Source organism: Naumovozyma castellii, chromosome 2 (genome assembly GCF_000237345.1).
Source record: "Naumovozyma castellii chromosome 2, complete genome".
NCBI lineage: Eukaryota > Fungi > Ascomycota > Saccharomycetes > Saccharomycetales > Saccharomycetaceae > Naumovozyma > Naumovozyma castellii.
In genome coordinates this window covers 1,008,658-1,033,376 of record NC_016492.1, presented here as the reverse complement: position 1 = coordinate 1,033,376, position 24,719 = coordinate 1,008,658, and the positions used below count along the sequence as shown (strand labels likewise).

Below are 24,719 nucleotides of genomic sequence, written 5' to 3'. Positions count from 1 at the left end.
AGATACATATTAAATACAACATAGCTGTTAACTAAGGGATAAGGGTTGAGGTACAGATTGAAAATCCACGTCTACGTCTGTATCGTCGAACAATGATCTGTCCTCTAAGGTGATATTCGTGTGCGAAACAGGCCGATTCCCTGCATTTTGTATCACACACGCTAGGCGGTGTTCACTCAAACCTCGCCGCCAGCAGCCTTAGCATTTTTTTGAACTTTTTGAACTCGTCTAACTTGCGCGCAAATAAAATAAGCCGTAGTAGTCACTTACTGTCAAAATCTACAGTACTCACTTAACCTTCAAACCGATAATATAATCAAGGAGGTATTGATTGATCATCCAGAGAGAAACTAAGTCTTTTGAAACAGTACCCATTTCATTAGGGGCGCGAAGAGGTACATAGGCTATGGAATCAGTCAGTGTGAGGAAGTTGAAGCGCGCTGCTCTTTTGCTCGCCCTGGCTTTGATAATCAATATAATATATAAAGTTGCATCGAGGTGCATACTAAAATTCATTTATTTTTGTTTCTTTAGTTCACAAGGAAAAGAATATAATGAAATTTTTTGGTGGCAAAAGATACCGTCTTTGGAACGGGTTATTTGGAAAGTAGTAGATTATCTGGAAAATTGATCACTAGCTCGGTTAATACTATACACTCGATAGGTAGTTATCATGGAACTACGTAATTGCATATAAATTAAAAAAGAGCACAAAGCATTTTATTAGTATTATATAAGTGCTTGATATAAAATAATTGTTTATATAACTAGTGACGTTTAGATGTTATCATTACTTAATTCGACACCACCAACAGCCCAGATTTCCTTTTCATCTTCGATTCTATCACTAAACATTGTTTCAGCATCACCACCTGCAGCGATTCTATCTCTCTCGACCCCAGCTAATCTCTTACCGACTCTCTTCGTGAAATCACCAATGGATCTTAATTGAATCGTTGTTCCGGTAATTGTAGTAACATCTCCTGTTAAGCCATTAAACCACTCATTGAATGTATCCATGTCCTTATCTTCAACCAATCTAAATACAGACAAATAACTCTTTTCAGCGGCTAATTTGATAGGAATTATAGTATCACGCAAACTTGCAAAAATAGAAGGTCCCAAAATGTCAAAGTACGGCTTTATACATTGTTCAAATTTAAATCTTGCCAATGTTCTAATAACGACTAAAGATAGTCTTCTACAGTCAGTTGAATTGCTGGCAGGCTTTAAGGAACACTTGCATACTTCTTCAACCAATAACTTAATGTTATCTTCACCAACTGAAAATGACGTCGAGCTTTGTATCTTTGAGAATGGTGATTTGTTTTCACCTTCTAACAATAGCAGCTTACCAGCAGCAATAACTGAGTTTTCACCAAAGTAAGGGTCAGCTGATCTCAACCCGGTGACAATATATTCCACAAATTCATTAATCAACTCTGGATTAAAGATATGATTTGGAGCATCCTTGAGGAAGGAATTTAGAGTTAAAATGGAGAATTTACCAGAATCTCCATCTAGATCTGCTTCGAGAACCTTTTCTTTCAAAATCTTGTGAGCTTCATCGGCAGATAAAATTTCTGAAAGGGAACCAATTAATTTAACATAAGCAATAGCAAGTTTATCATTACTGCCAAGCATTTCCTCCTCTACCAGGTTTACAACATTACTCTTTGAAGTTTCATTTAATTTAGAACCTGCTTTAACTATAACTTCTAATAATGCCTTCAACATTGCAGTTTTAACACCCTCGTTGGTGGCTTGTTTAGCACCAGCGACTAGTTCAATTACTAATGGATCAACACGAGGTTGATATTCAATTAAAGTACCAAGGGCCTTAGCAGCACGTAAACGCAAAGTTTCGTTGGTTGGATCCGATAATGACTTCACAAAAGTTCTTTGCAATTGAGGGATAAAAGGCCTCAAAAATTGGGGTATCTTTATAAATAAAATATTCAAAGCAAATAAAATTGCGGCCTTGATATCACTACTAAATCTTTCACCAACAACACGAATTAAAGGACCAGTGATAACACTAACAAATGGCTTTAAGTTTGCAGATGGTGTCTTAGAAACAACATCTGCGATGGCTAAGGCAGAGGCTTCACGTTCATCATTCGACCCATACATCAACCCATGTAAAAATATTGGTAACACACAGCTTGGACCTCTTGGTAACTTGAATGTTGCCAAATCCTCACCTTGAACACCAGTAATTTGTAATGATTGTTTGGCAGGTTTGACCAGTCTTTCTAACATTGCTTTGTCTTGCTTCTTTATCAATGTTGATAGCGCAGCAAAGTTACTTTCCACAATTCTAGGATCCTTGTCATCCAATGATAAAACGGCAAAAGAAACAAAGTCGGGTATGTATAAGTCGAAATCTAACACTGTATTTTCAAAGAAGTTTGGTAATCTTTCTAAGATAACGATACGCTTGGCCTTGTCTTCACTCTTTAAGAGGGACATAATCTGTTGAAGTAATGGATGTACACCTTGTTCTTCATCAATTGATAAAATAACCTTATCTAATGCTGTCTCGAGCGCGGTTTTGGTCTCCTCGTTAGGTTGATCGGAAACCAATGCATTCACTAAGGCATTTATGATGACTGACAAACGTTTATATAATGCTGACCCAGCAACCTCGGCCAAAGAGCCAAGAGCAGAAGCTCTAAATGCATCTATTGGTGTGGTTAACAAAGTTGGGATCAAAATAGGGAAAATAACTTCCGACTTAGTGGACATAATATCTTGTAAACCTAATAGTGCATATTCGGAGCTTTCAGACGATTCCAACATATGCAATAGATATGGAATGGTTTCATCAACAGCGAGCTTACCAACAACAGATTGGTATGCATCAAATGCTGTAGCTGAGGCTCTTCTAACAGTCTCACTACTATCAATTAAGGTTGTTCTAATTATATTAACGATAATAGCTTGGAATTCCTCTAGCGATTCTTCAGATGATGATGCAATTAACTCATGTAGAGCAATACAAACACCTTGTCTAGAATCAGGGTTAGAAGATTCCTCCAAAGATTCTTCCAAAGTAGGTAACAATTGAGATAAAGCGTTTCCACCGACACGACGAACAAGATCACCTAAAGTTTGAGCAGCTATGTTACGCAAAATATTTGAGGAAGATGCCAAATGGGTTACGATAATGGTTGTTAATGTTGGAAGAATTTCCTTAACTGCACGTGGAGTATTTGGTACCAATGCCTTCCAGATATCTACTGTAGTGGCACGGACAATGCCAGATGTGTCATTTCTACAAACAAACATGGCTGCCAATACTCTGTCGCGATGCTCTTGACCCAGAACGTCCACCAATTTACCAGATGCCTCATTAGTATGGTCACCCTCCTCCTCGGCATATTCATTCCTGGACGAAATACCAGTAACTTGAAATAATAGTTCACCAGTTAATTGAACAGAAGAAAGACGAATACGATCGTTTTCATCGAACATACCTCTTTCTAATTCAGGAAGCAACAAATCGACTGCTTTGGAAGCATAATTCTTAACGATCAGTTTACCAGCCTTCAAAGAAGTGTCATGGATGCTTTCATCAACATCGGCAAGACCTGAAAGGATCGGTTGGATAATCTGGTTGATGTATGGTGCAAATTGTGAACCAAAGCAAATAGGAATAAATAGCAATAATGGCATAAAACCTTCTCTGACATAGGAACGATAATTATTAACCCCAGCCAAGATTGTAGGTAGCAGTTCATCTAATTTATTCAAACCAAGACCACTGATAACCTCTGCCAATGCTTGGGCTGAACCAAGACGATCCCCAGATTTCATCTCGTCACTCAAAGTATCCAATAGACGGGGTATTAAGTCAGGGAATTGTTCTTCACCTAATCTTTCAACCAAGGCACCTAATGCGCGTGCAGCAGTTGCTCTAGTGTTTGGGACAGGGTCAACCATAGCAATTTCGACCTCATCAATTAATTGTTGCAAGTATGGTATCAAATCCTTTGTGTCGACTAAGATTGCCATATTACCAACAATTTTACATGCCTTTCTCTTTGTGTTTGCAGATCTATCATGCATACCTCTATGAATAACATGGATGATCAAAGCTAAGGATGGACCATCGATATAATGCACGAATTGAGTTTGGATTAAGGCATCTAAAGCATCTTCAGTGTATTTGGTGGGATCACCAATTGCTTGGATCAAAACTGGGACTAATTTTTGAATTTCTGGATTTCTAATAACTTCCCCGAATCTCTTTAGAGATTCATCAGCAGCCTTACGGACTTCTTTGTGAGAATCATTTAAGACCCCAACGATTTCTGGAACGATGGTAGATAGCGACGTTGATAATTGAGTTGGGTCCAAATACGCCATATTACCCAATAATTCAACAGAACCACGTTTAGTTCTCCAGGAAATATCATCCAAGTTGGAAACTGCGACAGGAATTAACTTCATCACACCATAACTTGTTGTATGTGCCATGATAGCCTTGGTTGCTTCGGCAGTTGCATTACGTACCTCTGGAACAGAATCACCGAGATTTTTCAAAATGGTTGGTAAAACCTCAATAACATAGGGTTCAAAAAATCTTTTCAATGATATAGATAAGTACTCGAACGCATATGCAACAGATTCACGTCTCTTAGCCTCCTTCTTATCTTCAGCTGCCTCAATCAAGTTACGTACAATATCGAATTCACTTAGTGCAGATATACCATAACCTTTAACAAGCCCCGCAATACCCCAGGCAGCCCCTTTACGGATAGACGTTGGTAGAGCTGGGTTTAGTAACTTGGACATAAGGTCGTTGATATAATCTTCGACCTTAGACTTAAATTGGAACACCAATGGTGCCAAACATTCTGATACGGCTTGTTGCACATCTGATGATGGTGTTTCAAGAGTGGAAAGCAAACGATCTATAATAATATGAATTCTCGAATCATCCTTATCCAAATGTCTCGCAAGCGTACCATAAAGAATAATAACATTTTCCTTTATAGAGGCTTCTGGTTCAGAGGTCAACGATCTTTCGAAAATTGGAATTAATTTTTCTGACATTTTGGACCCATGTTCAGTAATTATCTCGATACCTGCCTCCTTCATCTCTTGACGTACTAGCGGTTCTCTATCTCCTAATCCATGTTCATTAACTAAAAAGCCAATAACATCGACAATACATTCATCTTCATCGGGTAAGCCAGAAGCGAACTCTTTAAGAGCTATAGCGGCAGTACTTCTTTCTTGCCATGGATCCTTGCGTTCAGCAGCTGTGACGACAACCAATCCATATTCATCAATAATATCTTCTAGCGGTTTAGCTTTTTCTGAATAGAACTTCATCAGCATACCTAAGTATTTATTTAATTTAGTTGAATTATTAGTGGAGACGTAAAGAGAAGCTGACACATAGGCCTTGGCAGTAAATAAACGAAGCCCACTGTCAGATTGGTCAAAGAAGGACAGTAATTTTTCAATTAGCAAATCGTTGATTTCGAACTTATTGAACTCCCAGATGAAATCAGCTGTCTCGCGGTTAAAATCTTCTGAGTCAAATTTAGAGATAAAAATCTCAGGAGAAAATTTCATAAAAGGTTCCAATTCAAATTCGTTATCGATCGTTTCCAAGATGGTAGAACGGACAAATGTATTAGGGGAAAGAACGTTTGATAATATAATATCTAGATCCTCTTGATTTGGAGCAAATGAAATACTTTGGCAAAGAGAATTGAAACAGTCCTTTGCAATTTTTGCCTTTGATGGCAGGCCCAATAAAGATAGAAGAACTTGGAGAATTGGTACACGGGGGATAGAAGGGTCTTTGAAGGCTTCTGCATGGACAGAAATAATCTCCATTGCTAATAACAAATGCTCCTCCTCTTTGTCTTCTTCCATGAATTCAGTTTTAGCTACGGGTTTATCAGAGTTTTTTATTGCAACTCTTTTACCTTCCTCTAAAACATTAATTAACAGAGGAAGTAAGAAGGTTAAACTGATTGGGTCTAAAGCCTTTTGATTTGAGATAAATTTGATTCTAAAGAGGACTCTCGACAGTAAATCATCCAAGTTTTCAGCTAGGAAATTTTCTGGAATATTGCAGACATTATAAACACGGAGAATGGCAATACCAAGGAAAAATCTCAAAGGTCCAAGTCTATCAGAAAAATTTGCAGAAAGTCCTAAGAATGCATCAATTATTGAATTATTAACTAATTTGAACGTATTCTTTTCCTGAGCCAACCTCAAAAGATTATTAACGGCAACTGGGAACCATGTTGTAATACCATTATCGACTAAAGTAGCATCCTTACTTAAAAATTTGATTAATTCAACCGAACGAGATATACGTAGAATAAATTTTGTAAGCTTAAGTCTAATCTCAGATTCCGTACTTAGTTGCTTGTTTACAAGTTCTTGTTCCTCTTTGGTTAATTTCTTGTTCGTCTTTTTTGATTGCTCTTTTCTAATACTTTGTTCCCATTTTAAAGTCTCATAATCCTTTGTATTTTTATCTGTAAGTTTGTTATCCATTTTCTTTTCTAGCACGTTAATTACCATTGTACCTTCTTCACCTGCCAAAATCTCAAAATCTTCTTCAGTAAGATCAGGAATTTTGCCAACCGCTAAATCATTTTTAATAATAGTAGCTATTTCTGGCGCAAAAGCATTTGGATTAATGAAAGATGCATAGGCAGCAGCCTTCAATGCACATACATGAAGGGGCGATTTAAGAAGGCTAGTATCGTCAGAAATTGAAATAATCTTATCTATGATATCTTTCGTATTTTCAGCGGTGATAGTAGCTGGATCTTTTCCAGCACCAAGTACTAAACCAGCCCAACCATTTTTAAGATTAAAACCAGAAAATTGAGAAACTATTAATTCTTGGATTAAGACTCTAATCGAAAGTTCATTGTTTTCGATTGGTTGGGAGATTGCGCCAAACACAGGAGCAATGTATTTATATGATATAGAACCATCCATCAATTGCTGCGATTGTTGTAGCTTCTCCTCTAATGCTTCAACCACAGACAAGCCGATTAATTCTGGTTCTCTGGCAAACGCGGTATAAAGTAGTTTAACACCTTCAAGACGATCACTAGACACTAGGGTTCTTGACAGAGCAACATTAACGAATGCAGCTCCAATAATAGACGTTTTAGGGAGCGATGATATCACGGTGTGTAGTTTTTCTTGTAAATCAGTTATTCCTAGAGTATATGCCGCGTCAAAATAGATTAGACATGCAAGAATATTTTTGTGGTCATGTTTAAAATGATGAGATAAAGTTTCTGAAATGAATTCTAGGCACTCAGCTTCAAAACTTTCAAGCATTTCTTTCGTGGATTTGGCAGACATCTCCAACAAGGAAGTAAACCAGCATTTCTTTAAACTTGGCTTCTTTTCCTTAAAACCGTTTTTTATCAGCTTATTTATATCAGCTGAGGGTTGTGATAGAGTAAGGTAATGAGAAAAGAACGCCAATAACATTATGTTCAAAGCATTCTCATTACCTTCTTTAGTAACGTAGATTGATAGATCTTGAGCAATCTTTGCAGAGACTTGTTCAAAGGAAGAGGGAATTGCGAATAATATTTTTGACACAAGAGACTTGTAATCTGCATTCAAGTTGGATTTGATATTCTTGAAAATTTCATCGACATATTTAAGTAGATCACTTTCATCAACGTTTTCAATGTCAATTGATTCGAAAAGCGTAATAACGGAATGTAAGGAGATATCTCTTACAGCTTCTTTTGAGCTCTTAAATGATGAGAATGATTGAGTCATTAATTTTGAAGATGTGAAAATATTCAACAAATTAATATTCTTTGCATTAACACCGGCGTAAAGCTCGGCAGCAATAGCGAATGCTGACTCCGGAGATCTTAAATTAGCCTTTTCTAAATTTGGAAGTAGTTGTGATTTGAAAGACTCTTCTGTTAGGAACTCTTTCAAGAAGGGATTTAAAGAAATTTCTAGACAAAATGTGGATGGAGGATTTTTGCCAATTATTATTTCTTTTCCAATAAATTCAATGTATTTTTCCGCATATTTCTCCTTCAGTTCATGGAGTAATGCTGGTTGTGATGGGGCTAGCTGTATGGAAGATTGCGTTAGAGCACCCATTATAACAACAACACCTGTTACTGGAAGTTTTAACTTGGTATGGTCTTCCAAGACGATCTTGCAAATAGCACTGAAGTAGGACGAGGCATTACCATTGTGCTTGAAACAGTGGGTAAATGTTTTGCTGGTTGCTTGAAGAACAGATTCACGAATCCTCTTTCTGTGCTGGTTACGTCTGAAATGAGTTTTCTTAGTAGTTTCTTGATTATCAAGTACAGTTTCAATACCATAAGTTGTGTAACAATGGACTTCCAATAATTTTGGGATAAGTTCCTCAAACCTCGAGGAATCCGTAGCAATTACTTCCAAAAAGGAATGGATCCAGTCAAATAAATTTAAATAGTCGGATAGAGCCCTAGTTCCTGGGTATTTAGAAACTTGTTCCAAAATAAAAGTAATATATTTCTCCAAAAGACGAGGTTCCAAAGGTAGAATGGCGTGAAAAATTGAGATAACTAGATCTTTTGATTTGGTATCTTGATATATAACAAAAGTCTTTAATAAGTTCATTGATATTTGAGCCAATTGAGGTGTTTCTAGTGTTTCACCTTCAACTAGGTTAAGCAAATCTTTTAAGAATTGGATTCTTCTTGACACTATTGCGTCGTTACATCTATTTTCCATTATAGGAGCCAATTCCTCCCAGGTGATGGTAGACGACATAATTAGGTTGTTAGCTTGAAGTAACCCTATGCGTGCTTGCCCTTCTGACATGAATTATGCCAATTAATATCATAAATCTACAAATTTCAATAGATTTCCATTCAACGTGAATGCTTGCAATCTAACAAAAATTTTCGTCGTGGGAAGTTATGCGCGAAATGTTCAACGGTGTCAGTAAATACTACGTTAAAAATTAGTCTCATCTTGATAAAGATACAAATGAATACATATACATGGTATTAGTCTCAATGAAATATTTGATATTTCCAAGTTCCTTATTTACCATTTTTGAAATGGTGTCCAGACATCAACTACAGTTCCCTTTTTGTTAACAATAAAATAATATGAAAACTGTGCCATGGTGATGCAAGCATGTTGTGGTAAAATGGTAACTTTGGAACCTAGTTTTAATAGGTTGGGACAATTAACCTCTGCATGTGGTTTAAGAATTCCATGTTCTTGTGATAATCTATCCACATACCACTCTCCTTTAGAGGTGAACTTATCATTTAGTATTTCATCTGGGTTGATACAGTATCCAAATCCGGCAATAGTGGACGTTTCTCGCGATAAAGCTAAGACACCTGTATCCGTTAACATTTCTGCCCTTGTTGGGTAAGATGACAAAACACTCCCTAGCACAAAGCCAGCAACATTTTTGGGAGCAACACATCCAGTTGATACCTGCTGCAAATCATACAAACAATAGTTTCCACAATGAACTTCCAAAGTCCCAATGAGTTCGTTTCTGATATATTCGGTTAAATCTGGTTTGGCATGTAGGACTGCTGTAGTTGTAGGTGTAGCACCAACAGATAAAACTAAGGATTTTGCAAGTAAGGATTCATCCATATCAACTACCTTTTTAGCTGCATTGTTGACGGCCTTTAGTTCATCCTCGAAGTACTGATACGCTTGAGAAGCAGAAGAAGCATGATAACTGTGGCCGCAATGGGCATAAAATCCGTAAAGCTCGGCAACTTCCTTGACATCCTTGGAGAGAATTTTCTTCAACAGGGATTGGAACTCTGAGGATTCCGTCACAACACCAGCTCTATGTGTTCCCATGTCTAACTTTACAAAAAGGGACCACTTTTTGTCTCCAGGCAATCTTCCATATTCAACTAGGTTATTTAGATGTTCCTCGTTGTCCACAAAAACTCTCAGAGTCTTTACTCTATTAGCTGTATTGGCAAGTCGTGTCATATACTGGGGAATGCAAACTGGTATACTGAAAGCTATATCGTCAACATATTTCTCACCAAATGATTCTTGATAATCTAATATCCCTCGTGCTTCACTAAATGTCGAGACTAAAATAGAACCTGTATTTCTTTCATAATGGTTGATCACTCCATGTCCTAGTTGTCTTACAGTTCCTTGGCCTGTCTTATGTGTCTTAACATGTGGGCGAAATAGAATATTTTTTCCTGTTTTAAGACGTAAGTCGTTTACGCTCTTAAGCATTGCCTGACAATTCAAATTGAACTTATCTTCATTGATAATAAATGCAGGAGTAGGGAGTTCAGTAAAGTGTGTATTTTTATACTTTGAAAGAATGTCCGTCATTGTCCTCACTGGTCAGATTTGTCTCGAGGAAGATTGCAATAAGCCTTTGCTGCTAAAGCAGTGAATCTTGTCTAGATCACGAATATTTTCGGGGCGGATACTTTGAAGCACGTCATAATATTGAAGCACGCAAGGGCCCAACTCTATATTGTAACTTGTAACACAAATCAGTTCTTGAATAACTTAAATTTGTACATGTTGTATGGGCCAATATAATAAATAAAATTTGTTTTTTAAATAGAGGAAAGGAACTTTATATTAGAAGAAGAAATCTTTACTGAAATGACAATTTAAACAGCGATAAGTATTTAAAAGTCTTTGAAAAAAAATACAACAAATTTAAACCAATCTGTAAGTAAACCTGTCACTTCCATTTTTCTCTTGAGGGTCTTGACCGTTGCTTCTACTAATATTAATTGTAAGAAATAAAAGCTTTTCAAAACTTGTCTTTTTAAACCTTTTAAAAACACCTTTAATTTATAACTTAACAAATTTTGAACATTTTGATTGTATTGGAGTGGCTTTTCAGTTGCCATTTTTAATAAAGGGTTTTTATTTATTAGTAAAATGAAAAATATTTTTTAACTAAACTATTCAAATATACTAAATTATTATAAACCCATCTGAAAAAGTAAATTATTTATTATTTCCACAATATTCTCATATTTGCTGACTTTTATAAAAGTTTTTTCCCTAGTACTCAAATATCACTGACTTTATTCTTTTTTCGAATCTTACTTCTTATTATGCTAAAAAAAATGACATACGAAAATATCATAACGAAGCTTTTCTATACCATATAGAAACTTCCCTTCATAAATTGTACCTGATTCCTTTATACTTGAAGTTTGGAAATAAAAAGTCTCCTAATTCACATTGTGCGTATATTTGTTACAAACGTAGACAACTTTTTATATACTGCTTAAAGAAGTTATAGAACAATTGCATTATGAACACAATTCATTTGGGCGACTTCAGCGGTAAATCTGCCCAAAACTCTTGAAAAGTCCATCAGAGCCACGTTCATTTTTTCGTGGTTTGTTACTACTAGATGTGGCAGACATCGTCCTCCCTAATGATGTATCTGATCTTTGTCTGGTTGGAGGTATTGACATTTGCTTTTTAAGCTCCTCGACATTCTCTTTTTCTCTTGCAATGGGTACTTTCTTTTTAGAAGTATCGTTCTTTGCATCTAACCTCTGTATCTCTTCGCTAATCTCCTTTTTAAGGGATTTTAATCCTTTCGAAATTTCTACACAATCCAAACATGTCACCATTAACCTTACATCATTAACTAGAATGGCTGTCCTATAAATTGATTTTATAACATAATCAACTGGTGGTAGAGCATTTCTTGAAGCCATATTTCCTAATGTCAGAATACTAAAGTCTCGTTTGTTCGTATCATCTCTTGCACCTTTCCCTCCAAAACTTGAGCCATATTTAGCAAATGTTCCATAATTCTTCATCGGACTTTGACCAGCAGAAGTCGATTTAAACAATGGATCAATTGATTCATCATGTTGCTCTCCCTTTTTTACCTTCTTTCTCATTTTATTAAGCGAGAGCATCGCAAGTCCAGAATCAAAATCATCTGAATCTGAGCGAACTTCTGTTCCCATTTTTCCTTTGACCTTAGCAGAGGTTTCACCATCATTCCCTTTATTTTCGTTATCTTCTTTGTCTCCATTTGAGGAACCAGTAGAACTAGTCTGTTCCTTTCCAATTTCTTTGGATTTCGAGTAGGCTACTTCTTCTTCTCCATCACTACTGCTTGTTGTACTTGAACTACTTGTACTACTTTCATCAATAATATTAAAGAAACTCCCCTCCATTGTTTTTGGATCGATTCCACTATAATTTCTTGATTTCGGGCCCATGTCTTCATCACTCGAATTCATTTCCATAAATGAAGTGGGATCAATTTCTCTGCTAAGGCTAGATTTTTTCTTTGGCTTTGGTGTGTACGTAGAATTTGAAGTCCTTGGTGTTTGAATATTTAACGAGTTTGGAAAACCTACTGAGCCGACGGAGTTATGGCTATCTCTTGGTCCTCCAGCAAAAACAGTAGGAACGTTTGAAAAAGAGCCTATACTATTGTCCCTATCGATGTACTTATCGATATTATCGGCTACTTCACTTTCATGAGTACTTGTTGATTGTGTCCTTGAAATATTTTTTAGAACCTCCATGTCGAAGAAACCATCATCCAGGTTTTCCAAACATTTCTGTAGTCTTAATAATTCGATATACATCTCATTCTTTGAAAGGAATTCGTTAGCCTTATTTAAATTTCCGTCGTAGTATAATGCCACTTTACTTTCAAACCCATCCTTCAAAGAGGAACAAGTAACAGATAAACTTTCCTTCTTTCTACCAACAATAGAATAAAGAACCTCAGCGACTAAGTTGTAAAGCAACGGCAGCTCATAAATCTTTGACATAACCAATAAATCCAGTACAACCGGTGCCAGCATCCATTTTGAATTAACCTGTCCTGTGTAGAAAAATTCAGCAAAGGCTCTGACTGTGGCAGTAGGCCATGGCATGTATAATGATCTTGGAGTTAACAGAGGCTCCAATTCAAGGTTCATATTAGAACCATGACTTCCCATACTATCCGTATTTGATGTTACTGATAATCTACTCTTTTCATCTGTCAGAGAAGCTCTTGGCGTGCTAAACTCTCCGGACATTGCCCTATCATATCTTGGACCAAAAAGTGATGTTCTGCGTTGAGCAGGCGACATATCTAGATTTTCTGGAACTTCATTATTACTATTATTATTATTATTATCATCTTCTAGCATTTTCTTATCAAGTGACGTTTCCAATACATCAGAGGGACGTTGTAATTCAGAAGTGCTTCCTTTCTTGTCAACTGAGCTTCTTCTAGAGGAATATGATCCACCTCTAATATAGTCTCCTATTGAATTATTTCTTCTCTTTGTCGTTAGGAACTCAGAACCTGGAAGTGGAGGCAATGGCTCTGTAGGTATCGTTGTTTGAGGCGGTAGATTAACGTTTAGCATTCCTATAATAGAAGAATCCTTAATACTTCCATTTCTACTATGACTAATTGGATTCCCCATTCTATCTGATGAAGAACTTACATAAGAAATAGAACTCCTTGCACTAGATGGAAATCGCAAAGGAGTTTGCGTTGGGATCATTGAATTTGCCCTACGGTCCACGTATGATATTATTGGATGTGATGCACGACGAGCAGATTCTAGTCCACTTAGTGTCAAAGTATCCTTTTCGGGCAATCCCATGAATGAAGACCTCCTCTTTTCACCATAACCTTGAGAAGAATCTGTTGGTGCCAAAAATATTTGTTTATTCTTATTTGGAGAAGAGCTTCTTTTTTCTTGAAATGGAACTCTAAACACCATCCCACCAGAAGAGCTTGTTGTAGAACCTGCACCAGTTCCTGTTGTAACTCTTGATTCCATACTTGGTTGTTTGGACATAGTACGTGAGAAAAAAGGATCATCTTCCTCATTGGTAGGATTTATAGATGAGGATCTTGAATGACTCCTCGAGCCTATGCTTGACCCTTCTGTATGTTTCCCATGAATGCTTTGTGGTTCTGAAACTGGCTGCTTCCTTGCATGCGAAGCCTGTTGAGAAATCTTGTTATAATAGTTTTCAGAAGATCCCGCTGATGATAGTCTTGAATCTGTACTGAAATCCCTTGAACCAGCTCTAGAAGTACCTGGTGAAATTTTTATTAGGGATGAGTTATTTCCCGTTGTTTCATAATCGGTCACTACTTTGGAGTAACTGTGCGACAAAAGCATGTCAAAATAACGCCCCCATCTTTTTCTTAACAGGTATAAGGGAACCCCAATGGAATCACCTTCACATGTTATAAGTTCGAAGTCCGATAGAGGCTTACCAAAAATTTCCAGTGCATCTTTACCTAAAACCATAGCGTAGGGCGGGAATACGGATCTTATTGCATTCATTTCTAGTGGTGGTGCAATATATTGAATATAACTTTCAAATTGAGATGTTGCTGAAGATGTGAAACTTAATTTCCTAAATGGTTGCCCATCTTCATGAAATTGAGTTGATTCTGGAGTTTGGATCTTAGAACGGACAGGCGTTGCCAGAATATCTTTAAGTTCAGGTTGAATTGTTTTATTGAAAACATTTATCATTGGTAGACCAAAACTTAGTAAGTAATCAAATCTTTGCACACTAGGCGTATTAGAGTCATCATCCTTTGTACCTAATAGCAAAGTTTGATGATGAGATTTCCATACGAAAACTTTCCAAAATCTATGTCTATGCCTATCAGAATCTGCACAATATGTGGCCACTCTTGTCCACTTACCAGATGGAATATCATACACAAAACATTGGAAACTGGAGCTTTGGCAATTTGGATAAAACCCACCCACAGTAATGGAATAACCAAAGTAATCCCCTGTTGGATACTGCAAATTGAATGCTTGCTCTAACAACTCATTTTTTTGCTCAGGATTATAATTCATCCGTATACCACGAGCATGTGTTACTAGCGGTAAGGCAACTATGGGAGATGCTAATTTTTTCCCACTTTGTTTCAATGATGATTCACTTCGATTTTCATTATTCTCTTCATCCTCTTCATTAACATCATTTTGCCAATTGGGGGTATAATATGCCAATGCAGGTATCTTTGCTTCATTATTCTCAATTAAGATTGAAAAATCCACGTCATTGTTCAAGGTTATTTCATGACCATCAACATTTGTCCTAGCATCCAGTGGGTCCTTAGGTATTGAGTCAGCTTTCCAGCAATTCTGAGTCAAATTATAAACATCGATATGTGATACGGGTTGGTCCAAATTATTCAAACCACCAATAATAATTAATTTTGTATCTCTTGTATCATTATTTTCATTTTTAATATGCATATTATGATTGAACCTTCTTGTTATCCTGGGATCTTTGCTTATTAAAGTCCAAACTTTCGTCTTTAAGTTTAATCTCCATAACTCATTTGTAGCTATTAGCTCATACCCGCTTTGAGGGGACACTATTAGGCCTCCGAATATATACAGATAAGAACCAGAGGAACATATCGAATGGAATAATCGTTCCTTCAGTCTTGTTTCCATTTTAATAATTTGATCTTTCTTTTTCGTTTCGGTTTTCTTACTACTGTTATTGTTGTCGTTACCGTCATTAATATCGTTATTATCATTATTGTCGTCGTCATTATCGTCATCATTGCCATTATCATCATTCTCATTATCATCGTTTCCAGTGTCTTCTTCCAAAGGAGCATTTGTTTCCAATCTATGCCAAGTTCTAGATATCAAATCTAAGAAAAACGTTTCTGAACTTATCCACTGATTCAAATTCTTAAAAGTGATCCCACTATTCTTCTCCTTGGCAAAATATAAAATCAATTCCTTCTGCAGTTGCAACGAATTAACATTTTGTAAATTTAAAGGTATAGTCAATCCACCATGCACGAAAATGTTTGATCTGGTCAATGTGACGGCAGCACCGGTACGATATTCCAAACTAATTCTTCTCCTTGTGGACTCATCTATCTGCTCCTTACCTATTGGAACCTTCGGCAGAGTTAGATCGTAACAATTGCAAGTGGAAGGTTGCAGTAGTGGCATAGTAATGGTCTTATATTGTTCTATCTAGATCACTGTTTTATGATTCAGAAGAGAAGGGGGGGGGCAGTGCGATGCTGTTTGCAAAGTAAGTCAGTTAAAGCAGTTAAACGACGTTGAAGACTTACACAAGTATGTAAGTCGTAAGGTATCTTATGGTTGTAGTCAAGTAACCGAAATCTAACAGAGGAAGAGATCAAAACGGAAGGAGGGAAAAGACAACCTTATTAGTTTTAAGAGGAATGTTGTTGATCTCTACGTAGCGCTGTGATTTTCGCCCCGCAACAAGCGAGACGATTTCGGTGAAAACAAGACACTTGAAAACGTTAGGTATGTATGTAAAGTTGCATTGTCAGCTCAGCGAGTCATAGTATGTATTATTATTTAATGATACGTGTCTATTTTATCTAAATACTCTATAACAACCATCGACAGACAGTCTACAATATCGTGGACAACCAGCCCAGTCCCAGCAGACAGAGACCCAATGGATACACTTGGACAAATCCTTTACTCTTAGTAACTAATGAAATGGATGCCAAGGACCACATTAGACATAAGACGAGACACACAATTTTGAGAAACGTAAGAATTCTAATGCCCCATGCCCCCTTGATTGTCTTGAAAGCCAGAGGGAACAATAGTTGGGACAAAGCTGCGTTGATCACTTGTGGGAACAGACAATAACCGGCCAATGAAACATATGATATCAAAGAAACGTTATCAAATGGTTTAGTCAATTTCAAATGTAGTGCCATGACTAGTAAAATAAACCAACATGAAACGAATAAACTAGAAAATAGTGATTTGGCGTGAGAAACACACAAAGCATAAAGAATAATGAAACATAATGGGGCCCAAAGATCACAATGTACAGATATATCCCCTGAGGTCACTTCTGTGGAACCATTAGGAGGTTCGGTGGAACTAATCAGAGTCCTTGTTGGGAAATGTGGGTAAACCACCTGTCTAAGTCTGGCATTAATTTCAAATATGTCTCTCTTAATTGTACTAATTACAGGTTCATCCAATGTGCCTCTTTTAACAGGATTGGTTGTCGTCTCAAATGGATTATATTCTCCACCAGCAGTTGTTGCTGATGTGGCAGGTGCTGGCGCAGTGGAATCCAATCCGCCATAACTTACTGAGTCTGGCTCAATAAAATCTGGTTCTATCGTATCTTGGTTTGACATTGGGATGCTGTTCTATTTACGCACTTCTTTTACCTAGTTCTTTAGATCTATTGTAACTCTGCCATCAAATATTAACGGAAACTCCCAATTTTTCTTGTTAATCATAATCCCTGAAAAAAAAAACCCGGCTCGACACTATTTCGCCTAGTAAACAGCAAACAGAAAAAGAGGACACTCATTCAAGATTAAAAAACAGCAAACGTGCTTAATTACATTGTTCTAAATACTAGTAAGCTATCTGGGATATGGTGTTAAAGCAAAAAAATTGGCATGGAAGAAAAAAATATTGCCATCTCCAAGAATCGAACCTGGGTTTCATCGGCCACAACGATGTGTACTAACCACTATACTAAGATGGCACAATAATTACTTTAATTTTTCAAATTGGCTTTATTTTACTGTGGCATGAAGGTCACGTAACTTGCAAAGACACAATATCAGCCAAGTAAAGAAAAAAGAATATTGGTTGCCAAAAAAGAATTAGTCAACTTAAGCTACACTTAGAGGGTAAATATATTTTAACAGCTGTCTCATTTAAATTTACAGTTTTCCCCCTTATTCAATGTTTTATGATTCTTAGACTTCATAATATATAACATTAAGTATTAACATACAAACTATATTATAACAGTAATTAATAATTATTAAAACTAAATCAAAAAAATTATTCCTTTTCGTGTTGCGTAGAGACTCTTTGCATAGCGGCCAAAAAATCTTCTGCAGTTCTTGTCGATTTCTTTACTTTTAATGGTTTACCATTCATCAGTCTATCAAATGCAACTGAAGTGGACATGAGATAGTATGCTCCCCCAAGGACACAGAAGATACCAATAGACCACACCCAAACTCTAACAACTGTAACAATATCATTCCAATTCTGAGAGAACCAACCAAATAACGTAAACATAGTGGCAATAATGTCAACTGCAAGAACAGCACCAGCCAATTGCCAGGAAGGAATAGAGGACCAGAATGGACCCACAGCTCTAGTCACAAAGATCAACCAGTTCTCAGTTAAGGAAATTTGTAAGAACATAACACCATCTATCGAACCAAAATTTTGAATAATACCTCCCTTTGGAAGGAACATTGTTGTTAATGTAATCCATGAGCCAATAGCTAAAAATATACCTAGTACAACTGACATACCCCATAATCTTGGGAGATTCCATTTAACTGGCATTTGAGAATATGGTGCATTATCATATGCAATAGCCAAAGTTGCGACATCAGCAAAAATAGCTATAAAAACAATCAATTCAATGTTCAGTGAACGATTCAAAATAGCAATCCATAGACCAAAAAAGATTTCCAAATGAAGAGATAGAGCAATACGATAGACCACGTAGGAATACATTCTGTGGAAAATCTGTCTAGAAGTTTTCAAACCATCGATAATGGCAGATAAGCCCGGGGCCAGGAAAACTATATCTGCTGCAGACCTAGCTGCGTCAGTAGCACCTTCAACTGCAATACCAGTATCAGCTTTCTTCAAAGATGGAGCATCGTTAACTCCGTCGCCCGTCATTGCGACTAGGTAACCTCTATTTTGTAATATTTCCACAACCTTATATTTATGTTGAGGAAAGACTTCTGCAAAACCATCAGCATTTTCTACAAAATCGGCAAGCTCAGAACCTGGCATGTCTCCACCACCTCCTAAACCTAATTTTTCAGCATTATAAATATTAACACCTAACCCCAACTGTCTTGAAGTCTCCTTAGCAATACCTACAGCATCACCAGTTAACATCTTGACTCTTAATCCTAAAGTTCTAGCTTCAGCAATCGTACGCGCAGTATCATCTCTTGGTGGATCCATACAGGGCATGACACCTAATATCTCCCAATAACCCTCACCTCTCTTTCTTGCAACTCCTAATGAACGGAAGCCTCTTGATGCTAATTCAGCAACTTTATTCTCATAATTTTCGTGAACATCTTCAGGAACTGGATGATCTTCCTCCACAGTCTTCAATACAAACAAGGGGGCACCTTTTACACAAGTTATTGTTTCACCCTCAGGTGACTTTACAACAGCTGTGACTTTCTTGGAAACCGGATCAAATGGGTGAAATTCTAGTATCTTATATTTTGGTAGGGCATTCATAGCCTTTGGATATTGGTTCAAAGATTTCAAAAAAGCCCTATCAATAGCATCCAAACCCTTTTTCTTCCTTGTAGCAGCTAAGCACGCCGTCAACATTAAATCATCTGCAGATACTCCCTCTACTGTGTAAGGTTCATGCAAGGATAGTTTATTTTTGGTTAAAGTACCGGTCTTATCAGAACATAATATTTCAACACCTGCCAAGGATTCGATAGCCGACAGTTTTTGAACGATTGCTTGCTTTTTGGCTAAATAAGCGGCACCAACCGCCATTGTGGTCGTAACAACAGCTGGTAACCCGACTGGAACACCAATAATGGTGATACCTAACGTGAATCTCAAGATCATAACAATTCCATCTGTTCTGTAGAAGCAGGCTGTCCATACTAATAATAATGTAATAATCACCAGTACCAACAAAATTGTACCAATATCATTCAGAATATCGGTGAAATGACCTTGGCCTCCAGAAGCTTCACCAACTAATGCTGCAGCTCTACCAACGAAAGTGTTATCACCAGTGGCCGTGACTACCATTACTGAAGTTCCTGTCTTAACAGTTGATGACGAAAAAGTCACGTCTCCATAATTTTTATCAACAGCTAAGGATTCACCTGTGATAGCAGATTGATCAACTTGAAGGAACCTATTCTCGGTAACTAATCTCCCATCAGCTGGAATAATTGTACCTTCATCAAGTTCCAATATATCACCTGGGACAATTTCATTTGCTGGGATTTCTTGTAGCGTCCCATCCCTTATAACACGAGCTGTGTTAGCCAACGTTTTCTTTAGCTCTTCGACGATCGACCCAGCCTGAAATTCTTGAATGAAACCAACGGATGCATTTAGCATTAATAACCCACAGATAACACCAAAATCAACCCAATCTGATAGTCCTGCAGCCAAGATAGCAGCGGCTTCCATAACAAATTGAATGGGACCTACAAAATACATTAAAAATTTCACAATAAAGTTCTCGTTTTCTTCCTTCATTTGATTTAGTCCATACTTCTTTCGTCTTCTAACAACTTCATCAGTTGTTAAACCAATACCTGGATCTGTTTTAAGTTGTGATTCAGGTACTTGCCTTGCCTCACCAGCCGCTTGGGCCTCACCATCACTTTCAGTTTCTTCCTCCCCATGTTCAGACTGCAAATCTTGAATCAATTGAGCAAAATCTTCTTCCGATTCTTCTGATTCAATCGTTTCATCCTTCTTAGCACCCTGGGAATTGACCTTTTCTTCTAAAGGTCCATTATTTGACATTATTCTTTAGTATAGAAAATACAATTATTCGTACTAACTAAGCTTTCAACCTAGTTCAAGAAAAAAATTACCTCAGTATACTCCCCTCAACATTTGGAATAATCTGTAATTTTTCCCTTATATACACACCACATCTATGTGGGATGTGAGTTTTATTCAGATCAAATTAATACAGCAGCCTCATTTGATGATATGGAAATCATATTTCCAATCTTCCAGGGATGGGAGCCACCGTACCCCACGTATATCAGCTTCAGCAAAAAAAAGATTCCACTATTTGATTTAGAACTGGGTGTTTCATTAAATTATAATCCTGTCTTCAAATAATACGGACTCTCCTTTTAGGGGAGAAGCACTTCTTTGAAAATTGAAAACGTGGAGATGGAGACTAAATTACCTCACCTCATAATGAATATGACGTGTTCGCAGGAAAGGAAAGCTTTTAAAAAAAATCATTCCAACCCTTAATCAAATTGATTTCATACTCCATTACGTTTGCACCTTCAAGCCTTAATTTGATACATTAAAGTGTGACTATTTTTGGCGATTGAAATGCAAATTTTCTTCGTAGATAAGAAAGCTCAAAAAAAAAAAGGAAACGGCGACTCAATATATATCGTTCAAAAAAAAAAAGATTTAATTCATTAGTTTCATTAAATTGATATACAAAGTCTATTTCTCTATATCTCTATTTATAATAATTATATTAACGTATATAACAAACATTTCATGGAACATATTACCACTACTAACCTTAATGAATTTCATTAGCTAATGGTGATGCTGTAAGTTTCCTTCTATATTCAATTACAATTTCACTTTGAGACTTCCAATATAAAGTTCTTACTGTGCTCAAAGTCATATCATTCTCCAAAACTTGTCCTTTGCATAGTAACTCTAACCACACACTTGGATCAACTTTGGCTTTCATTTCAGGAGTCTTCGAATCAAATCTATCGATAACATAGTATTTAATCTTCTTAACTCTGATCATACCTGGTGCCACTAACTTGGCATTGGAGTCAGACACCTTTGGTAAATCGGTGCTGGCTGATACGGGGTCATTAGATTTCGTACGCCCAAACTTCAACATATGATGGAATTGTTGTTGTTGTTGCTGTTGGGGACCATCTGAACCATTTTGTTTACCCTTTTCATGCTCACTATCCACCCATGGGACAATAATAAAGTTTAATTTTGGTTGACTATCATTTTCAATCTTGACATTTTTGAATAACATCTTGGCAAACCAATATGGGAGATTCTTCTCCAATTGTCCAAAAACTTGTCTTCTATTCATAGTAATACCATATTCTGATTCTGTAAAATCATATTGCTTCAATTGATCATAATCTAAGTCTTCACTTTCCAGTCTTGAAGTGTCATTATCATTGTTCTCATCATCAGAATCATTATCTTCAATTCTAGAAGGTGGTAAAAATGTTGAGAAAAGAACAGTCCCCCCACAGGCACCATCTCTCCAAAGATGTACTAATAATAATGATCCTGACTTGACTTGAATTAAAGGACATCTCAAATCTCTATCAATTTTCGATTCTGGAAGTCTCTTTGTTAAAAGTTTTAATGATGAAGAATTGTTATTATATTCTTGGATGTAGACGTCCTTAATTTCTGCAAGAAGATCCGACATAAATTCCTTTTCCTTTGGTGCAGAGTTATTAATTAATGGTATGTTACTATTGGAGTTTACTGTAGTTGTTGAGTTCAGTCTTGAAGAATCTACTGATTTAACTTTCCCGTATGCAGAATTAGAAGAATTTAATGGGGTATTCTTAGTAGAATTAATGTTATCAATTCCTGATGATTGGTTCCATAATACAGGTTCTGAAGACATGTCCCTTGAACTTTCGTTGGAATCTTCGCCCAATAAACCATCCATATCAGATAATGGTTCCTCAGGTGTATTTATTCCTGACCCTGATTTTGAAGGATTACTGTTTCTTAATGATTTGAAACGCCTAGATAATAATGAAGCTTTCCCAGGAGAAATCACAGTATTATTTTCTGAAGACAAGGGAGATGGTTGAATAATGTTGGAGGATTCTTCATTAGGTGTGTTCACCATTAACGGTGGTGCTGAACCAGGAGGTTTCAAATCATAGTTTACATTTGTTCTTAAATTAAAGGGTTTATGCGTATCATCAGTTGTAATCGGAGTGCCCGGAGCGGAAACATACACATCAGGTGAATAATTACTATTGGTACCATTCAAGTTAGAACTTGATTTCATGGCTATGTTTCTAGTAAATTTATTCTTTTTATTAGTATTTTTCCTAGAGAAAGGTTTTTCCGAATCTGATGAGATTAATTTGTTGTTTATTGCCTCCTTGGATACATTTTCCTTTTCCTTCTTTTTCCTGTTTACAATTTCCTTTCTAATTAGTTCATCCTTCTTAATTTCATATGTTAAGAATTCGTTAAATAAAGAATTCACCACCGTTTTCCCCAAATTATATCTTTGATCAGGGTTTATTTCCACATCATTTATAATGTCATAATTTTCCAATGCTGTTCCATACACTTCTGTGTTTAAGAATTTTTGATTTATTTTCACAAAGAGTACCCCAACTTTGACAGTAACTGTACACCAATGGGAGAGAATTTCCTTTGAAGTAAATTTCATGACTAAATCATCGAATGATCCATCATCAGGTTTAAAAGTGTTTAATAGTTCACATGATACGATATCCCATCTTTGAACTTCTCCCTTTGTATTTTCCGTGATAACATGCCTTCTATTTGTCAGTAGAGAGCTTCTTGTTAATGCGAAACCACCTTTATTAATTACCAATTCCTTTGTCTTTAAATTTAGGCAATTTAAATTGGAATCCGTACAGAATGAAAAAACTAAGGAATTGTGATCTAATATATTAATATTAAGGATTCCCATATTTTTAGGTTTTGATTCATTATTATTGTGTTTATTATTATCATTGTCATGTTTCGTTATTGTCTTATCATTAAAAAGTTGTTTATAGCTCTTTGGGTTAAAAATTGAAGTAAATTTTAATTCTTTATGATTAAGGTTTAAACCTTCATTATTATTATTATCATGTGAGATCAAATTAAAATCCAATCTTGAAATTCTTCCCTTTGAATCTCCAATAATTATATGATTCAAAGAATCTCCATATATGCACCAAATGGAACAATCCCATTTCCATGAGCCCACCTTTGCCGGTTTCACATTAAAATCGGTCATTAATTCGAATTTTGATAAATCCCACAAATAAATCAACCCATTAGAACAAGTTGTTATTAATTTAGTACAATCATCAATCAATTTGACGACTTTTGTATTGGAAGAATGTACATTTTTCAACCTTTTAAGTTCCACTTTATCATGAACGGAATAAAAAATCACATCTCCATTACAATCACCCACCACCAAATCAAAGGGCAATTGACCTTCACTCGTCACGGGAGCCATTGTATAAATGGACCCGGTTTCATCTTCTTCATGTGAATTATCGAAAACATGAACCAATTCCACTTCAGTCTGAGAATTAGATCCCTCAGCCCCTATTAATTTCCAAATTTTAATCTTCTTATCCAACCCACCAGTAGCAAACCAAAAGGGCACCTCCGCGTCCTCCCTCTCTTCATCGCCACCAGACATGGATGGCAAGGGTACGATACATTTGATATAGTCGTCATGATCTCCAATGATCTTCATATCCCAGGTCTCGCAATCCTCCATTATTTCGAAAAGCACAATGGAAAAATCATGTGAAACGGAGATGAATTTCCTAGTGGACCCTACTCTAATGAGGTCACATACCCAATCACTATGGACCAGGAGTCTCTTCTTGGCAGCTTGGGAGTGCGGGTCCATGTGATTTATGACTATGGATCCATCTCTTCCACAGGTTAAGTAAATTTGGAGGTCCGGACATGTGTAAATTTTTGTTATGGGGAGGATATGTGATTCTCTTTGTGAGGAATGTTGAGGGGAGATGAGACCGTAACTTACCGTCAATTGCTTCATCTTTAGTTGGATGGATGGTTGATGGATGGATGAATGGATGAATGGGGGAGGGGCATGTCTATTGTACAATTGTGTTGAAATTTGTTGGGCGGAGTCTTCGTAAATTTGGGATAGGCGGGGTAAATCTTGGCGATTCATATACGAAAACGAGA

The 24,719-nt window shown here is 36.6% G+C and overlaps 7 protein-coding genes and 1 non-coding gene across 8 annotated transcripts; 1 reads left to right on the top strand and 7 right to left on the bottom strand.

Annotated features, from left to right (window-relative positions):
* Nucleotides 1–406: 406 nt before the first annotated feature.
* Nucleotides 407–631, top strand: NCAS0B05470 (uncharacterized protein; the record flags this gene model as incomplete). Its single annotated transcript, XM_003674955.1, has 1 exon — nt 407–631. One exon carries the CDS (start codon nt 407–409, stop codon nt 629–631), a length of 225 nt encoding a protein of 74 aa, XP_003675003.1.
* A 146-nt stretch (nt 632–777) lies between these two features.
* Nucleotides 778–8,844, bottom strand: GCN1 (Gcn1p; the record flags this gene model as incomplete). Its single annotated transcript, XM_003674954.1, has 1 exon — nt 778–8,844. The coding sequence occupies one exon, from the start codon at nt 8,842–8,844 to the stop codon at nt 778–780; it is 8,067 nt and encodes a 2,688-aa protein (XP_003675002.1).
* A 228-nt stretch (nt 8,845–9,072) lies between these two features.
* On the bottom strand, nt 9,073–10,362 carry DSD1 (D-serine ammonia-lyase DSD1; the record flags this gene model as incomplete). Its single annotated transcript, XM_003674953.1, has 1 exon — nt 9,073–10,362. The coding sequence occupies one exon, from the start codon at nt 10,360–10,362 to the stop codon at nt 9,073–9,075; it is 1,290 nt and encodes a 429-aa protein (XP_003675001.1).
* Nucleotides 10,363–11,336: 974 nt separating this feature from the next.
* MDS3 (Mds3p) lies at nt 11,337–15,989 on the bottom strand (the record flags this gene model as incomplete). The annotated part of the gene is made up of 1 exon (XM_003674952.1): nt 11,337–15,989. One exon carries the CDS (start codon nt 15,987–15,989, stop codon nt 11,337–11,339), a length of 4,653 nt encoding a protein of 1,550 aa, XP_003675000.1.
* A 437-nt stretch (nt 15,990–16,426) lies between these two features.
* Nucleotides 16,427–17,179, bottom strand: YIP4 (Yip4p; the record flags this gene model as incomplete). Its single annotated transcript, XM_003674951.1, has 1 exon — nt 16,427–17,179. One exon carries the CDS (start codon nt 17,177–17,179, stop codon nt 16,427–16,429), a length of 753 nt encoding a protein of 250 aa, XP_003674999.1.
* A 287-nt stretch (nt 17,180–17,466) lies between these two features.
* On the bottom strand, nt 17,467–17,538 carry NCAS0Btrna6H. Its single transcript has one exon. It is a non-coding gene; the product is annotated as a tRNA-His (tRNA).
* A 305-nt stretch (nt 17,539–17,843) lies between these two features.
* Nucleotides 17,844–20,558, bottom strand: NCAS0B05420 (plasma-membrane proton-efflux P-type ATPase; the record flags this gene model as incomplete). Its single annotated transcript, XM_003674950.1, has 1 exon — nt 17,844–20,558. The coding sequence occupies one exon, from the start codon at nt 20,556–20,558 to the stop codon at nt 17,844–17,846; it is 2,715 nt and encodes a 904-aa protein (XP_003674998.1).
* Nucleotides 20,559–21,312: 754 nt separating this feature from the next.
* Nucleotides 21,313–24,705, bottom strand: DUF1 (Duf1p; the record flags this gene model as incomplete). The annotated part of the gene is made up of 1 exon (XM_003674949.1): nt 21,313–24,705. One exon carries the CDS (start codon nt 24,703–24,705, stop codon nt 21,313–21,315), a length of 3,393 nt encoding a protein of 1,130 aa, XP_003674997.1.
* Nucleotides 24,706–24,719: the final 14 nt, after the last annotated feature.